The following is a 17,300-nucleotide window of genomic DNA, read 5'->3' as shown; positions in this document are numbered from 1 at the left end:
TCAGTTTTAATTACAATGCATTATAATTATAGGTTGTGCTTAGTTTTAATTACAGGGTGAGTTATAATTAAATTTAGTGTTTAGTTTTATTCATAGTGTGAGTTATAATCAGAGTTACTTTTAATTGTGCTCCCTGATAAATTTCAGAATTCTTTGTTTTCTTCAGCTAAATTTATGAATTTAAGAATGATAAAAATGATTATTTTTCACAGCTGTCAAGAATGTAAATATCAGTGATATCAACACAGCTTTGGCTTGTGACATGTTGTATATTTCTGTAAAATGTTGTGTGTTTCTGTAAAATGTTGTGTATTTCTGTAAAATGTTGTGTATTTCCCTGGAATGGCATTAATTTCTGCAGCAGGTGTGGACAAAATCTACATTGTGTACTGTTTGACATTTAACATGTACATTACACCCAGTCTCTGTGTTGAATAGGTCCCATGATTTTAGGGGTTCTATAGCTTACAAATCTCATTAATGAGTGAATTCACATATTTTGATGAATGTCCCCCCTCCAAAAACACTTTCAAAATGAAAGTGTTTATGTGACTTTAAATGTAGATTTATGAAAGATTTGTGCCACTTACATTAGAAATTGTGTAATCAAGTATATATATTACACACCCAAGGTTCAAAATTATTTCTGCAGTGCAGTGCTAATTTTCACTATATGATTCATTGAATAATACAATTTTTAGCGGGTGCACAGTATTATCGGTATACCAGTGTACCAGTATTTTTCTGGTGTCGGAATATACTGTGGTACAGGAGTTAAACTATCCCTATATATTAAAATCTTATAGCTATAAACAAAAATATAAAATTGAATTAAAATAAAAAAATATATATATAAAACAAAAAATAATTAAAGAAATGTGTGTACGTAGTGACTCACTTTATTAGGTCACCTGAGTTAAGTCAGGTGACTTTTTGCAAATGGTTGTCGTCCGCCGTCATGTGTCGTCCGTCATTCGTTAACGATTGAACATTTTTAACTTCTTGATAACTACCAGTCCAATTCTTTTTTAAGTTTGGTATGAAGCAGCTTTGGGACAAGGGGGACATAAATTGTAAATCTCATGACTCCATCACCCCTGGAGCCTTGGAGTAGGGCAAAAACTACCCAAAGTTGACAAATTTTCAAAAATCTTCTTAAGAACTGCACATGTCTACAAAAAACTAAATGCATGGGAAACTAGAGCAGGAAGGCTTGTGCCAAAGTTGTAAATTTCATGATTCCCAGGGTAGGCCAGCGGTTCTGATCGCATGGTGGGGCCAAACTTACTATATAGTGCTTATGTGCAAAACACTTAAATAACATCTTCTTTAGTGCCATTGATACTAAATTAAAACTAATTGAATAGCTAAAAATAACAAGTAGTCCTTTACTATTATTGTAAATTTGATTATCCAGGGGTAGGGGTTTTAGTATCAGGGTGGGGCCAATATTGTCAGGTATTAAATGTGTGAACAATAGACTCCATATTGAAAAATAATACATGAAAGTAAATTTTTAATATATTATTAATACAGTCATTTTTGTACTTTTTTGAATTAATACAGAAAAAATATATTATTTTTGTATCACAAAAAAAAATTTAAAGATTGGGTAACTAATTTTTGCATTAAATTCTGACTTTGATTTTTTAAAGGGTATTATTTTTGTATCATTTTGGACTTAGATTATTTTCAATATATTATTTTTGTATTTTTAGGGACTTCATTTTTTTTTTTTTTTTCAAGCATATTATTTTTGTATCAAAATTAAACTTAGTCATTTTCACTGTATTAAAATTGTATTCCTTTTTTAAAACTTAGTAATTTTTAATCCAAATCTTTCAATGTATATGTATTGATTTTGTATTATAATTGGACTTTAAAAAATTCAGTGATTTTTCAATGTATTATAATTGTTTTTTTTTTTTAGTCATTTTTAATCCAAATCTTTGAATTTATATGTATTAATTTTGTATTATAATTGGACTTAAACATTTTTCCAGTGATTTTCACTGTATAAAAATTGACTAATTTTTAACTTTCCCTTGATAACTATAATTCCAATTTTTTTTAGAGTTGGGTACCGCAGAAACTAAATGTACCGCAGTATACTGTGGTATTTGCAAAATACCGCGGTACATACCATGGTATACCGCAGATTTAATCTTTTAGTTTTATGATTCAATTTTAGTGGATTTTAGTTGTGATTTATTGTATATAATGAGCAGTTATTAGTTTATTGATTGTAAATTGCATTTAATTTATTCAAATATAAATAATAAGGAAACTATCCTATTTAAATCTATTTTGAAACCATGCAGTTAACAGAACAAAAGTTTAATCCAAACATAAAAGTATATCGTACATACAATATAGCAGTGTCTCTGTATCATGAATAGAATCGACTGTGACTAGACTACTGACTGGGACGACAATCAAAATAATTAATAGGGGGAAACCTGTGGAATTTATTTGACACGATCTCAAAGTCAAGTTCTTAGAGTCGCGAATGACGAGAACTTCTACATGTAGGATATGCCTGTCCTTTTCTCTAAAGACAATAACGAGAACATGTGCGCACGAATGTGTTCTTGTTCTTCGACCACCATTCCTACATTTTTGCACCTCAAACACATTAACTCGCCGTTCAGAATTGGCAGGAATTTGTACTCGCTCGAAGAACGGTGGTTTCGAACGCACAAATCTGCATCTGCCATTTTATATATTTTTTTAACTTGGGGGTTTGCCTAATAGGCGGAAATGATATTCGACCCATATAAACCAATTAACATAAAAACAATTTTTATAATCTACCGTATATATTAAAATAATTACTTAATGAAATGTTTTCTATTATTTTTTTTCTTTAATTTTGATTTGTTTTCATATCATTAATAATCAAATCATTGCGTTTTATACTTCGTATGTTTTGCTGATTGTGTACAGTTATTAGACTTGCCTTTCATTACATCACCACGAGGGAACGATGTAAATAATGTGAGTCACTGCGTACACAAATTTCTTTTAATTATTTTTCTTGTTTCAATTTTTATATTTTTGTTAAGAGTTATCAGACTTGAATATATCGAGATTTCGCCTCGTGTACCGTGGTACATACCGGTACCAGAAAAATACCGGTATACCGGTACTACCGCACACCTAAAAAAATTTCCCCTCAAAATTTCGTATGAAGCATCTTTGGAAAAAGTGAGACATAAATTGTAGAATTCAGGATTTCTGCACTCCTGGGGCCTTGGGTGCAGGACAAAAACTGTCCTCTTTTTCTAGAACGGCACATGTTTAAGTAAAACTAAATGCATTAAGATGTAAAGCAGGAAGGCTTCTACCAAAATTGTCAATTTCATGATCCCCGGGGTAAGGGTTTTGACCCCAGGGTGGGTACAATCTTAGTATTATAATGTTTATATATGTAAGTTTGCTAATACTGTATAAAACTGTATAAAATTTGCATACTAAGGAATAGCAGAAAAAAGATGAACAACAAATGGTGAATTTCACAACCCAGGGTTTTTATTCTAGGATGGGTCCAAATTAGTCATAATTACATTTCAATATTATAATCTTATTATGCCTATTATATTGTGTGAAGCATTTCATCAGTGTATGCACTTATGAGGGCATTGAAGTTGTAAGAACACATCTTGTTTTATACTTTTGCTGAATGTTAAAATTTAGCTTAGATATTCAGAGTAGGATTTTTTTTCTTTCTAGATTTCATGTAGCCTTTGGGAGTATATAAAGATCATTTTTCACTAGTACTCGGATGACTGATAAGGCCTGTGGGCCTCTTGTTTATATCGTACCTTCATTGTAATGTAATGAAAAGTAAATATAATACGTGTACACAATCGGTAAAACGAATGTCAGACATTTCGGCCCATTGACACTTCAACCCAAATTTTTGAGACACTTCGGCCCAAAGACATTTCGGCCCAAGATATTTCCGTATGAGACACTTCGGCCCATATTTTTCATTTTGCCAACATCACCCTTATTGCGTTTCTTTTGACAATATCTTTCTACTGGTACCAAGATATTTGCCCTGGTGACCTTGGCCATCTTCGGAATTGGCCATTATTGGGGGCATTTGTGTTTCACAAACACATCTTGTTCATTTTGCCAACATCACCCTTATTGCGTTTCCACATTATAGTAAATTGACACTTCGGCCCAGTGACATTTCGGCCCAAATGTTAAAAATAACAACATTCATGGATCAATTTCTTTGGTTTTTATATATCATCACTTCGGTCCAGACGTTTCAGCCCATTTTTAGGGCTCTAAAGCATTATCCTTTCCACCTATTGACCTATTGCTATCTGTTTTTGTCCGTCGTCGTTCGTCCTGCGTTAACATTTGAACATTTTCAGCTTCTTCTCTGATACCCCTGAACCAATTTCAACCAATTTTGGCATATAGCATTATATTATTATAGCATCTGTGGGTGAAGGGGAACAAAAATTGTGAAATTCGTGGTCCCTGCCCCCCTGGGGCCTGAGGGGTGGGGCAAAAACCATCAAAATGAGTGTAATTTTTAAAAAAATCTTCTTCTTTACTCCTGGACACCAAGAAGCCAAACTGTGGGCATAATTATAATGAGCATTGAGCCCTCTACCAAAATTGTGAAATTCATGGCCCCTGGGGCAGGGGTTCTTGTGTTAGGGTGGGGCTCTATTGGTCATATAGTGAAAATGGCAAAAACCATCAAAATGAGTGTAATTTTAAAAAATCTTCTTTACTCCTGGACATCAAGAAGCCAAACTGTGGGCATAATTATAATGAGCATTGAGCCCTCTACCAAAATTGTGAAATTCATGGCCCCTGGGGCAGGGGTTCTTGTGTTAGGGTGGGGCTCTATTGGTCATATAGTGAAAATGTAGAAATTCTTTGAAAATCTTCTCTGTCTCTGGGTATTAAGTAGACAAACTAATAGCATGGTAACGATGAGCAAGGATGCCTCTTTATACCCCCCGCAACAAGTTGTGGGGGGGTATACTGGAATCCAGTTGTCCGTCTGTCCGTCCGTCCATCTGTAGACGCAATGGTTTCCGGGCTCTAAAGCATTATCCTTTCCACCTACCGTCACCATATCATACATATGGACTACCCCTAGGATGAAGATGTTCCCTATCGATTTTAGGGTCAAAAGGTCAAAGGTCAAGCGCACTGGACATTGAAGTAGCAATCTGGTTCCCGGGCTCTAAAGCGTTATCCTTTCCACCTACAGTCACCATATCAAACATATGGACTACCCATGGGATGAAGATGTTCCCTATCAATTTTGGGGTCAAAAGGTCAAAGGTCAAGCGCACTGGACATTGAAGTAGCAATATGCTTTCCGTGCTCTAAAGCGTTATCCTTTCCACCTACAGTCACCATATCATATATATGGACTACTAATGGGATGAAGATGATCCCTATCGATTTTGGGGTCAAAAGGTCAAAGGTCAAGTGCACTGGACATTGAAGTAGCAATATGGTTTCCGGGCTCTAAAGCGTTATCCTTTCCACCTACAGTCACCATATCATACATATGGACTACTAATGGGATGAAGATGATCCCTATCGATTTTGGGGTCAAAAGGTCAAAGGTCACGCGCACTGGACATTGAAGTAGCAATATGGTTTCCAGGCTCTAAAACGTTATCCTTTCCACCTACAGTCACCATATCATACATATGGACTACCCATGGGATGAAGATGTTCCCTATCGACTTTGGGGTCAAAAGGTCAAAGGTCATGCGCACTGGACATCGAAGTAGCAACACTCAGAAAAGAGGTAGTTTATACCTATTACCAACACCCTTTGGGAGATTGGGGTAAGCGGGGGGTATTCTTAGTGAGCATTGCTCACAGTACCTCTTGTTAAAAATTGTGAAATTCATGGCCCCTGGATCAGGGGTTCTGGTGCTAGGGTGGGGCTCTATAAGTCATATAGTGAAAATACATTATTTCTTTGAAAATCTTCTTCTCTGTCCTTGGGTATTAAGTAGACAAACCAATAGCATGATTATGATGAGCAAGGATGCCTCTTTCAAAATTGTGAAATTTATGGCCCCTGGGTCAGGGGTTCTGGTATTAGGGTTGGGCCCTATTGATCATATAGTGAAAATGCATTTTATTTCTTTGAAAATCTTCTCCTCTGCTGCTGGGTATTAAGTAGACAAACTAATAGTATGATAATGATGATCAAGGATGCTTCTTTCAAAACTGAAATTTATGGCCCCTGGGTCAGGGGTTCTGGTGCAAAGGCGGGGCTGACCACATAGCTATTCAATGTTTCTTCCATCCAAAAGTAAAATTCTTATATTTAAACACAAACCTAATTCAAACATTGGAAGGTTGTTACATAATACTCAGGTGACCTATAAGGCCCCTGGGCCTCTTGTTTTTTTTTAACTGAGACATGCCGGCCCATTGTACGATTTATTATTCTGCTTTATATACCACACACATTACTTTTTTAAAACAACATCATAGTATTTATAATGAAAGTTAAAGTCTCACCTGACGTCTTTCTTGTTCTAACAGCAGCTAAGGAATGGTAAGCAACGAAATTATATGGATTGGATATCAAATGGCTTCTCTCAAACTTCTTATAGTTTGCTCCCCATACTTATCTGGGGGTACACGAAGGCGCGTGCCAAACCGCGCGTGTATTGGTTACGTTTGGGTTTTAATATTCAGGTAACTGTTAAGACTTGTGGGCCTCTTGTTAGTTCACATGAACTTAAGTGAGGTTTTCCGATCACCCGTTCTCTGTAAGGCCAAGTAAAATTAATTAGTAGATAATCATTCAAACTTCACAAAAAAGTGATCACCTGTTCTCTGTCATATATCAGTCTGTCTCTAAACTTTACAGTCACATTTTCAACCTCGTATCCAGAACCACTGGGTTTCAATCAAACTTAGTACAGAACAGCCTTGGGTAAATGGGATCCAAACATGTGGAAATGAAGGGAATAAGTTTGCAGTTAGGTTTTTAGCTCACCTTAGCTGAAAACTCTCGTGAACTTTTCTGATCACCTGTTGTCCGTCGTTTGTCTGCCTGTCCGTCTGTTTAAACTTTATACATTTTGGATTTTTTTTTCAGAGCCACTGGGCCAATTTCAACCAAACTTGGCCAAAGGCATCCTTGTGTTAAGGGCTTTTAGGTTTGTTCAAATGAAGGGCCATGTCCTTTTCAAAGGGGAGATAATCACAAAAATGCAGAAATAAGGTGGGGCCATTTAAAATCTTCTCAAGAACCACCGGGCCAGAAAAGCTGATATTTACTAGAATGCTTCCTGGCATAGTGCAGATTCAAGTTTGTTAAAATTATGGACCCTGGAAGGTTGGATGGGACCACAATATGGGATCAAAATTTTACATGGAAATATTTTGGAAAAATATTTAAAAATCTTCTCAAAAACTACTGGGACACAGGAAAGTAGAAATTTATATGAAAGCTTCCTGACCTTGGGCAGATTTGAGTTTGTAAAAAGCATGGTCCCCAGGGCAGGATGGGGCCACAAGAGGGGGGGGGGTCATCAAAGTTTTACATAGAAATAAATAGTAAAAATCTTTAAAAATCTTCTCAAAAACTACTAGACCAAGAGAGTGGAAATTTACATCAATACTTCCTTTTTAGTAACATAGTGCAGATTGAAATTTGTTGAAATTATGGCCCTGAGGGTACACTGTGGCGACAATATGGGATCAAAGTTGATTTACATATATATATTTATATATATGTGTGTAGGGAAAATCATTAAAAATCTTCTTCTGAAAAATCACTGGGCCAGAAAAGTTTACATTCACATGTAAGCTTCCTGACATAGTCCAGATTCAATTTTGGAAAAAAAATCATGGCCGTGGGAGTAGGTTGGGGCCACAATAGTAGGGCTGCAACAGGTACCCAAAATAACCAAAAACCGTGCGGGTTGTGTTGTTTGGGTTGGGTTGGGTTCCATTTTTTTGTATTTCGGTTCGGGTTTGCTTTTTAAAATAGAATCAATATTAGAAATCCGTTGAAAAGAAATGTCGTCAAAATCCTAAAGGTGGCTATATTTTGACCAATGGTCAGATGATGGCATTTTGGACAGAACTATAAACAATGACAGTATGTAAGATATGTCAAACGCATTGAAAATACGCCACAGGTTCGACATCGTCAATGACAAAACATTGAAAACATGGAATGGAAATGAGAAGAAGTGATAATGCTGTGTCTAGTACCATGGTTTTCGAGTCTAAACCTCAGTCCACGTCCCCAAGTAATTATTGTAAGAAATACAATAAAGGTTTTTGATTTTAACTGTATATTAGATTTTTATGCCCCCCTTTGAAAAAGAGGGGGCGTATTGTTTTGCAACTGTCAGTCGGTCGGTCTGTAGACCATGTGTTTCCCGCTCAATATCTTGAGAACCATTCACTTGATGATAATGATATTTCATATGTGGGTTGGTTATGAGTAGAAGAGGACCCCTAGTGTTTTTCAGGTCAAAAGGTCAAGGGTCAATCTACTTTGGACATAGGAATATAATGTCTGCTCAATATCTTGAGAACAATTTGCTTGAAAAACATCAAACTTAGCACACTGGTACATCCTAAGGAGCAGATGACGCCTATTGATTTTGAGGTCATATAGTCAAAGGTCAAGGGTCAAACTGGGCATAGAAATATACTGACCATTCAATGTCTGGAGAACCCTTTGCTTGACAGACATTAAAAAATGGCACACCAGTACATCTTCAGAAGAAAATGACCCCTATTGATTTTGAGGTCGCATGGTCAAAGGTCAAGGGTCAACCTGGACATTCGAATATACTGTCCGCTCAATATCTTGAGAACCCTTTGCTTGACAGACATCAAACTTAATACAGTGGTGTATATTCAGGAGGAGATGACTCCTATTGATTTTGAAGACACATGGTCAAAGGTCAAACTGAACATAGTAATATACTGTCCACTCAATATCTTGATAACCCTTTTGCTTGACAGGCATCAAACTTAGTACACTGGTACATCTTCAGGAGAAGATGACCCATATTGATTTTGAGGTCAAAAGTCAATTGTTGAACTGGACATAGTAATATGCTGTCTCCTATATTTTAAGAATTATTTGCTTGATTGACACCAAACTTGGTACACTGGTACAGCATAAGGAGTAGATGACCCCTATTGATTTTTAGGTCACATGCTCGATTCACTCTTGACATAAGAAGATATTGCCTGCTCAATATTTTGAATTGATGATACTACTATCAATTAAATGATGTTTATGTATAACCCTTTTCAATTTTGCACCATGGGGGGCATATGTGTTTTACAAACATCTCTTGTTAAAACAAGTTATGTAAACCCAAACCGATGTACCCGAATCCAAAGTTTAAAATTTAGAACCGACCCGACCTGAAAATGTTTGGAACTATGACAGCCCTACACAATAGGGATCAAAGATTAACAGGCTAATATATAGGAAAAAATCTTTAAATACGAGCCAATGTGAATCCAGTAAGCGATGTTGCCCATGGGCCTCTTGTTGTTCACCAAATCAAAATCTGACTTTTGTTAGCATTTTTTAGCTCACCTGAGCTGAAAGCTCAAGTGAGCTTTTCTGATCACCCGTATTCCGGTGCCCATCCGTCGGTAAACTTTTCACATTTTCAACTTATTCTCAACAACCACTGGGCCAATTTCAACCAAAGTTGGCACAAAACATCCTTAGGTAAAGGGAATTCTAAATTGTTAAAATAAAGAGCCAGGCCACCTTCCAAGGGGAGATAATCAAGAAAAGGATGGGGCCACAATAGGGGATCAAAGTTTTACATACAAATATATAGGGAAAATCTTTAAAAATCTTCTCAAGAACCATTGGGCCAAAGAGGTTCACATTTACATGAAAGCTTTCTGACATAGTGTAGATTCAAGTTTTCAAAAACCATGGCCTCCAGGGGTAGGTTTGGGGCCATAATAGGGACTACGGTTTTACATGCAAATAGATATGGAAAATCTTCTGATATGGACCAAGGTGACTCAGGTGAGCGATGTGGCCCATGGGTCTCTTGTTTTTAGGTTTTTAGGTTTGGAGGTTGATGTCAAATGTAGACAATGTTCTTTAGTTAAAGACATTTAGATTTTAGGATTGTTGTGAAATCGGGAAGCAGTGTTCCAAAGAAGATTGTATACTTATATTACAAGGATTGTGAATTACGACTTCATTTCAACATGGAGACGTTTTGTTTGTTATCAGCTTTTGTAGTTTACTTTAGGTGTTAGTTTGCTTTTCTATTTAGTTTTCATTTTTATGTAGAAATTCTATCGTTCTGAGGAAGGGAGAGGTCTACCCGAGAATTTAACAATTCACTGTTGTTCGTGTCGTTGGTCATTTTTAGTGCTTTGTATATCCTTTAATATTCATTTGATCTCATATCTTCTATTAGATCTGACACTTGGATGTTGAGTGTAGTTGGTTTTCGTGCATTAGGTGAAGATGAAGGTAAATCACGCATGCAATCAACACTTCTAACGTTAGATTTAATATAATGCTCTCGGTTCAACAATTATCATCTCAGAATTTTCCAGTTGGATACATTGCCATCCCAATTTTTGTCACTGAGAAATTGTGATTGCAAAGGTCAAAGGTCAACTAGAATACATTGTTTAGATTCATGTATAACTAGTGATATGTATTTAACACTGTATATTTGTAATGCAGTAAGTGGTACACTGTATATTTGTAATGCAGTAAGTGGTACACTGTATATTTGTAATGCAGTAAGTGATACACTGTATATTTGTAATGCAGTAAGTGATACACTGTATATTTGTAATGCAGTAAGTGGCACACTGTATATTTGTAATGCAGTAAGTGGTACACTGTATATTTGTAATGCAGTAAGTGGTACACTGTATATTAGTAATGTAGTAAGTGATACACTGTATATTTGTAATGTAGTAAGTGATACACTGTATATTTGTAATGCAGTATATTTGTAATGTAGTAAGTGGTACACTGTGTATTTGTAATGTAGTACGTGGTACACTGTATATTTGTAATGTAGTAAGTGATACACTGTATATTTGTAATGTAGTAAGTGGCACACTGTATATTTGTAATGCAGTAAGTGATACACTGTATATTTGTAATGCAGTAAGTGGTACACTGTATATTTGTAATGTAGTAAGTGGTACACTGTATATTTGTAATGCAGTAAGTGATACACTGTATATTTGTAATGCAGTAAGTGGTACACTGTATATTTGTAATGTAGTAAGTGGTACACTGTATATTTGTAATGCAGTATATTTGTAATGCAGTAAGTGATACACTGTATATTTGTAATGCAGTAAGTGGTACACTGTATATTTGTAATGCAGTAAGTGGTACACTGTATATTTGTAATGTAGTAAGTGGTACACTGTATATTTGTAATGCAGTAAGTGGTACACTGTATATTTGTAATGTAGTAAGTGGTACACTGTATATTTGTAATGCAGTAAGTGGTACACTGTATATTTGTAATGTAGTAAGTGATACACTGTATATTTGTAATGCAGTAAGTGGTACACTGGCCCCAGGGGAATGTCACATGCTACAAAATAAATCTTCTCACTATACAATTATTATACTACAGTAGTGTGGATGTGACTTGAATTAAACTCCTACATGACCAGTATGAATGGATGCACAGTAATGATTTTTTGTTATGAATCAAGAAGAAAAAGCCGCTAGTGTCTGATCAAGTGAGCAATGTGACCCATAGGCCTATTGCCTCGAATATCAGGTCATGCAATGCGTGATTAATGTAATTAAATGATTGAATCAATTTAGATAATTGATCAATCATTAATTACATTGATCAGTATAGAATTGATGTTGTCTGTGGTAGGTTGGACCCATTTCTACAAGATTAAATGCTTAACCTCTGCCTCAGTTATAGACAAACTGTGACAAGATTGCTAGTGATAAGTTTTCTTTTGGAGTAGTGATACTTAGATGACCGCGTGGGCATGTTGGTATCTTGGCATGTGATGTAGGATTTCTGATTGATTACATTCTGTATTTTTTATACCCTTAGACTATCCAGACAGTGAGGAAGACGACACCAGGGGGAAATTTGACGTTGATGACAAGGACGCCAGGGGAGAAGCTGATCCTAAAACATGTTGCCAGCGGTGTATCTTGGTGTAGATGTAAGAATTAATATTCCCAGTGGTGTCACATAATCTTAAAGTGAAAAATGGCTTTAAAATTGTATTAAAATTTTAATATGCAAACGTACAAAAGATCAATTTCAAATTTTAGTGTGTTTTTACGCTTAATGAAATGCTAATTTTGTGACTCCTGCATTCTTTAGAAAAGTGTTTTCTCGCAAGTTTACAGAAATATGTCTTAATGATTGTATTTCATGTTTTACAGATGACATACAATTACCATTACCATTCCTTCAGCCAATGAAACTGATATACATTTCTTAATCTGGTGATGGTGGACACGGATTACATTTTCTCATCTAGTGATGGTGGACACTGATTACATTTCCTCATCTAGTGATGGTGGACATTGATTACATTTCCTCATCTAGTGATGGTGGACATTGATTACATTATTCCCATCTAGTGATGGTGGATACTCATTACATTTCCTCATCTAGTGGTGGTGGATATTGATTACATTCCTTAATCTAGTTATGGTGGACATTGATTACATTTCCTCATCTAGTGATGGTGGACATTGATTACATTTCCTCATCTAGTGATGGTGGACATTGATTACATTTCCTCATCTAGTGATGGTGGACATTGATTACATTTCCTCTTCTAGTGATGGTGGACATTGATTACATTTCCTCATCTAGTGATGGTGGACATTGATTGCATTTATCAGTCAGTGATGGCAGACATACATTCAAGTTTATAATTGTGGCATGCATTCATCGAGTTGTGTTGACCATAAACTTCATGTAATTCATTGATCAAACTTTCATTTTCACACTTTATATATTATGTATTGACTTTATGAGATACATTTTTTATAGAAGTTTTATGATGTATTTTTGTAAAAGAATTTTCAATCATGTAAATGTTTTAGATATTTTCTATCTGTATTATGCATGTCTGCAAAAAACAAAACAAGGTACGATTGTGTACATAAAAAGAACCCAGAAATGTCTCTTGTTTTTAAATGTGTCTTGAATCAAGCTTGATCTGTGTTTTGAATTAGCTTAACATGCCAAGTATACCATTTCAACTTAAAGTTATTTCTTATTTCATAGCTTTATTACGCCATTAATGAAAGTTTGTCCCGAATTATTTTTCAAAAAGAGCTTGATAACGTTAAATTTGATCCAGATTATTGCTTAGGAAAAGGTGTGCCCATCCCTCGAGCATAATAAAATTCATACTGTGTATTAAGAAAAGATGAAAAATGAATTCGAATATGAATTTGCTTGATTCATAGGCTGTATGTTTTCCAAAAGGAAAACCCCCTGAATAAATGTTTTTTCATTGATTTTGCCAATTTTCTGCCAACTTCACACTCATGTCATACAACACAAAGCAACTTTGGATCAAATTAAACGTAATTTCGATTTGTTTATACATTCTTTATTTAAATTTCAAATTCTGGGACTACTACTGAAATCATTTATTTTCTGGGTCAGATGACTTCAGAAACTCTACATACTTTTTTTTTAAAAACCAATCTGTTTACCAAATTCGACACTGAGCAGTAAAGTATCAGAAAGGGACTCAATAATATTCAATAATATTCGAGGGGTTCAGTTAATCCATTTCTAAATTGCCACATAGGGCGTATTTTTAAACAAAAAATAAACATTCCTGTTTTACAAGACTTCATTTCCTCATGTAGAATAGGGTTTTCAGCATACGGTGAGTAAAACTAACGTAGAGTTGGGAAACGGTTCTTAGAGTTAGATAGTTCTATAAAGATTCGAGGTCCACATTGGTTCAAGTTAGAATGAGTTATGTTTAGGCCATCGCAGTGTTTACATTTAGTCTTGAGCGGTATTACTTTGAGGTTCATGCTGGTGTAGTAAAATGTTTGTTTTTGACAATACATGTATATGGAACCTCATTGTTGTCCTAACTTTAGATTTTCTTATCATTTCTGTACATCTGTTGTGTAGTTATGGTTTTTATTATCGCCCGTCATTAGACGGGACATATTATGTTACAGCGCTGTCTGTCCGGCTGACTGTCCGTCCGTCTGTCCGTCCCGGGTCATGTTTTCCGGACCTTTTTTCCGTAACGGATCCATGTACAACTTTGAAATTTGGTCACCATATCTCCCTCAAGAATTGTAAGAGTGAGTTTGCATTTCAGCTGCATTGGTCCATTGTTGATCTACTTTAGGGCTATAAGTAGGTCAAACAGTTTTCCGGGCTTCTTTTCTTTGTTCGTCAATACAACCTCGCATTGGGTCAAATGCTGTCTGACGTGTTTCATACCGATTGTTAAGCCGTTCTTGGCACACTGATTTTGACTGCGGATCACTCCGTTTACCTGGTCAGGATATGGGGCTCACGGCGGGTGTAACCGGTCAACAGGGGATGCTTACTCCTCCAAGGCACCTGATCCCACCTCTGGTGTGTCCATGGGTCCGTGTTTGCCCAACTATCTATTTTGTATTGCTTGTAGGAGTTATGAGATTGATCACTGTTCGTTATCTTCACCTTGCATACAGATGTTGCACTGAAATTTCCACATAAGCTTCATTTCAGAAAAATGCAAGTTCAGTTAGCATTTCTGTTCCGTGACGTACATTAGGACTGATAGTAGGTCAAATAGATTTCTGGGCCTTTTTTTTTTTTATTACGGATACAGATATTGTCCTGAAATTAAGTCGGAGGCTTCCTCTTGGAGGAATACAAGTTCAGTCTTAATTTCAGCTGGATTAATCTAAGCTGAAAGTAGGTCAAACAGTTTTCAGGGCTTTTTTCATTACAGATACAAATATTACACTGATATTTAGTCATAGGCTTCCTCTCGGATGAATACAAGTTCAATTTGCATTTCAGTTAGATTGGTCTATCCTTGACCTACTTTTTGGGAAAATAGGTCAAACAGTTTTCCAGGCTTTTTATCCTTATAGATACAGATATTACCCTGATATTTAGTCAAAGGCTTCCTCTCAGAGGAATACAAGTCCAGTTTGCATTTCAGCTGTATTGATCTATCGTTGACATACTTTTGGACTAAACATAGGCCATACAGTTTTCCAGACTTTTTGTCATTATGGATACAGATATTGCCCTGAAATTTAGTCAAAGGCTCACTGGGAGACGGGCGTATATTGTACTATTTGTTCTACTCTTGTTTTGTTGGAGGGGTGAGTAAATTTTATATTTCTTAGAGATTATTATATTCATTCATTTTCATGAAGAAGTTTATCATTTGAGATCAACTACTCTGAAACCATACTTATTTATGCTATGATAAATTTGTAAACTTTACAGGTCTTTTCATTTCGAACAAGGTGTTGTACACGATCTAAGAATAACATCCGAACCTGGATAAAACAAGTAAACAGTGTAGTATGATAAGTCTTCTGATCTCAAGTACTAGTGACAGCGAGTTGTTTTCATACACAATATAATTTGTACTTTGGAAGAAGCTAGACTTATTTCAATCCCAGCATACACACAGGCTTCCTGGTACATTTTTTGGTGCATGGACCAGGATTTACGCTACATTTTGCTTCCCATTACATTCAGAAAACAAAGAAAACATGATAAAGTTTAAAGTATTTTATTGTTCAAAATATCATGGGACTAATTCAAAGGACACAAAATGTTAATATACATGTATATATGGTTTAAAATAAATCAATTTTATTTTCATTGTAGTGTAAGTTTCTCTTTTCACTGATTGATGTTCACTGTTTGAAATATTTCTGGAAATATGACTCAAAGTTTCCGTTTAAACAAACATCTGGATTTGACAGTAGCACATCACTATTGTACGAGTACCGCACACATCAAATGAGAGCTTTCTTTAAACAGTTTAGAACATGATACTGATCAAAACAATGATATTCTACTCATAAAACTAATTCAACAATAACGATTATTGTAAACACCAACTATTAGTATTTTTGTTATAAGAATACCAAAATCCTTAAAATCTTTAAAGAGATTAAATAGAAATCAAAGAAAATATTTACAAGGAGCAGATTTTCCTACACATCACTTTATAATAAGATATTCTGACTTCCCCTGATACTTATACAGTGTTCTTTTTATTCAGAGTTATTTCCCTTTGTGTCATTAACATCGGAGATGATTTTCTCACTTGGGTATTCTGAAACAGAGTATAAAAAGATGCAACCTTTTCTTCAATAGATTGACAAGTGGGGGAGTCTTCCCTAGACTGTTCATCACTGCATTAGCAGACTATTGTATCATAGTAAAATTAACGACAAACATCAGCACAGAACAAAACTCACGCACACAATATGTTCACCACTATTGCAACACAACTTTTTACATATTTGTGAAACATACATTTAGTAATATTATTTCTAATATCATAAAATATTGCTATATTGTTTGCATAATGCTGACCATTTATGGATTACGTTGAAATCAATACGGGGCAAATAGTAAATCAATTAAAGTAGAAGCATTCTTCTCAAAAATGAGGATTTTGGTGAATAACACAGGTTTCACAGATTTCTACGAGTAAATGTGATCGATTGATTTGGTCCCATGTCAACATACCTTGCACATGATTTAGTTACTGCTGTCTTTACATGTCGAAAATGCAAAAACTTCACAGACAGAGAGACAAGAAGCAATCAGAAAAAGCTCACGAGGTTCCAGCTCTGGTAAGCAAAAAAGGTGAAGATAACGAACAGAGATTAATCTTATTACTTTAATGAAAAACACAAAATTAGGAGTAGGGCAAACATGGACTCTTGGATATACCAGAATAAAGGTGATGTATGTGTATGTGCCTTGGTTATGTGTGATGTATGTGTATGTGTCCTTGTTATATGTGATGTATGTGTCCTGGTTATGTGTGACGTATGTGTCCAGGTTATGTGTGATGTAAGTATCCTGGTTATGTGTAATGTATGTGTCATGTTTACATGTGATATATGTGTCCTGGTTATGTGTGATGTATGTGTCCTGGTTATGTGTGATGTATGTGTATGTATCCTTGTTATATGTGATGTATGTGTCCTGGTTATGTGTGACGTATGTGTCCAGGTTATGTGTAATGTATGTGTCATGTTTACATGTGATATATGTGTCCTGGTTATGTGTGATGTA

General features: G+C 35.4%; 1 protein-coding gene across 2 annotated transcripts in view; it reads left to right on the top strand.

Moving 5' to 3' along the window:
- LOC125666209 (uncharacterized) overlaps positions 1-17,300 on the top strand; it is a 137,313-nt gene that overhangs the window by 24,280 nt on the left and 95,733 nt on the right. Inside the window, exons 5-6 of one of the 2 annotated variants that reach the window (XM_056151598.1) lie at positions 12,084-12,198; positions 12,425-15,838. The exons of the other annotated variant lie outside the window; for it this stretch is intronic. Of the exons in view, the coding sequence (XP_056007573.1) occupies positions 12,084-12,196 (113 nt within the window). The 3' untranslated portion in view covers positions 12,197-12,198; positions 12,425-15,838. Of the gene's footprint in view, positions 1-12,083; positions 12,199-12,424; positions 15,839-17,300 lie in introns of those variants that run through there. 2 annotated transcript variants of the gene reach the window in all.

This window comes from Ostrea edulis, chromosome 10 (assembly GCF_947568905.1).
Source record: "Ostrea edulis chromosome 10, xbOstEdul1.1, whole genome shotgun sequence".
In the NCBI taxonomy this organism is placed as follows: domain Eukaryota; kingdom Metazoa; phylum Mollusca; class Bivalvia; order Ostreida; family Ostreidae; genus Ostrea; species Ostrea edulis.
This window is presented reverse-complemented; position numbering and strand designations above follow the sequence as displayed.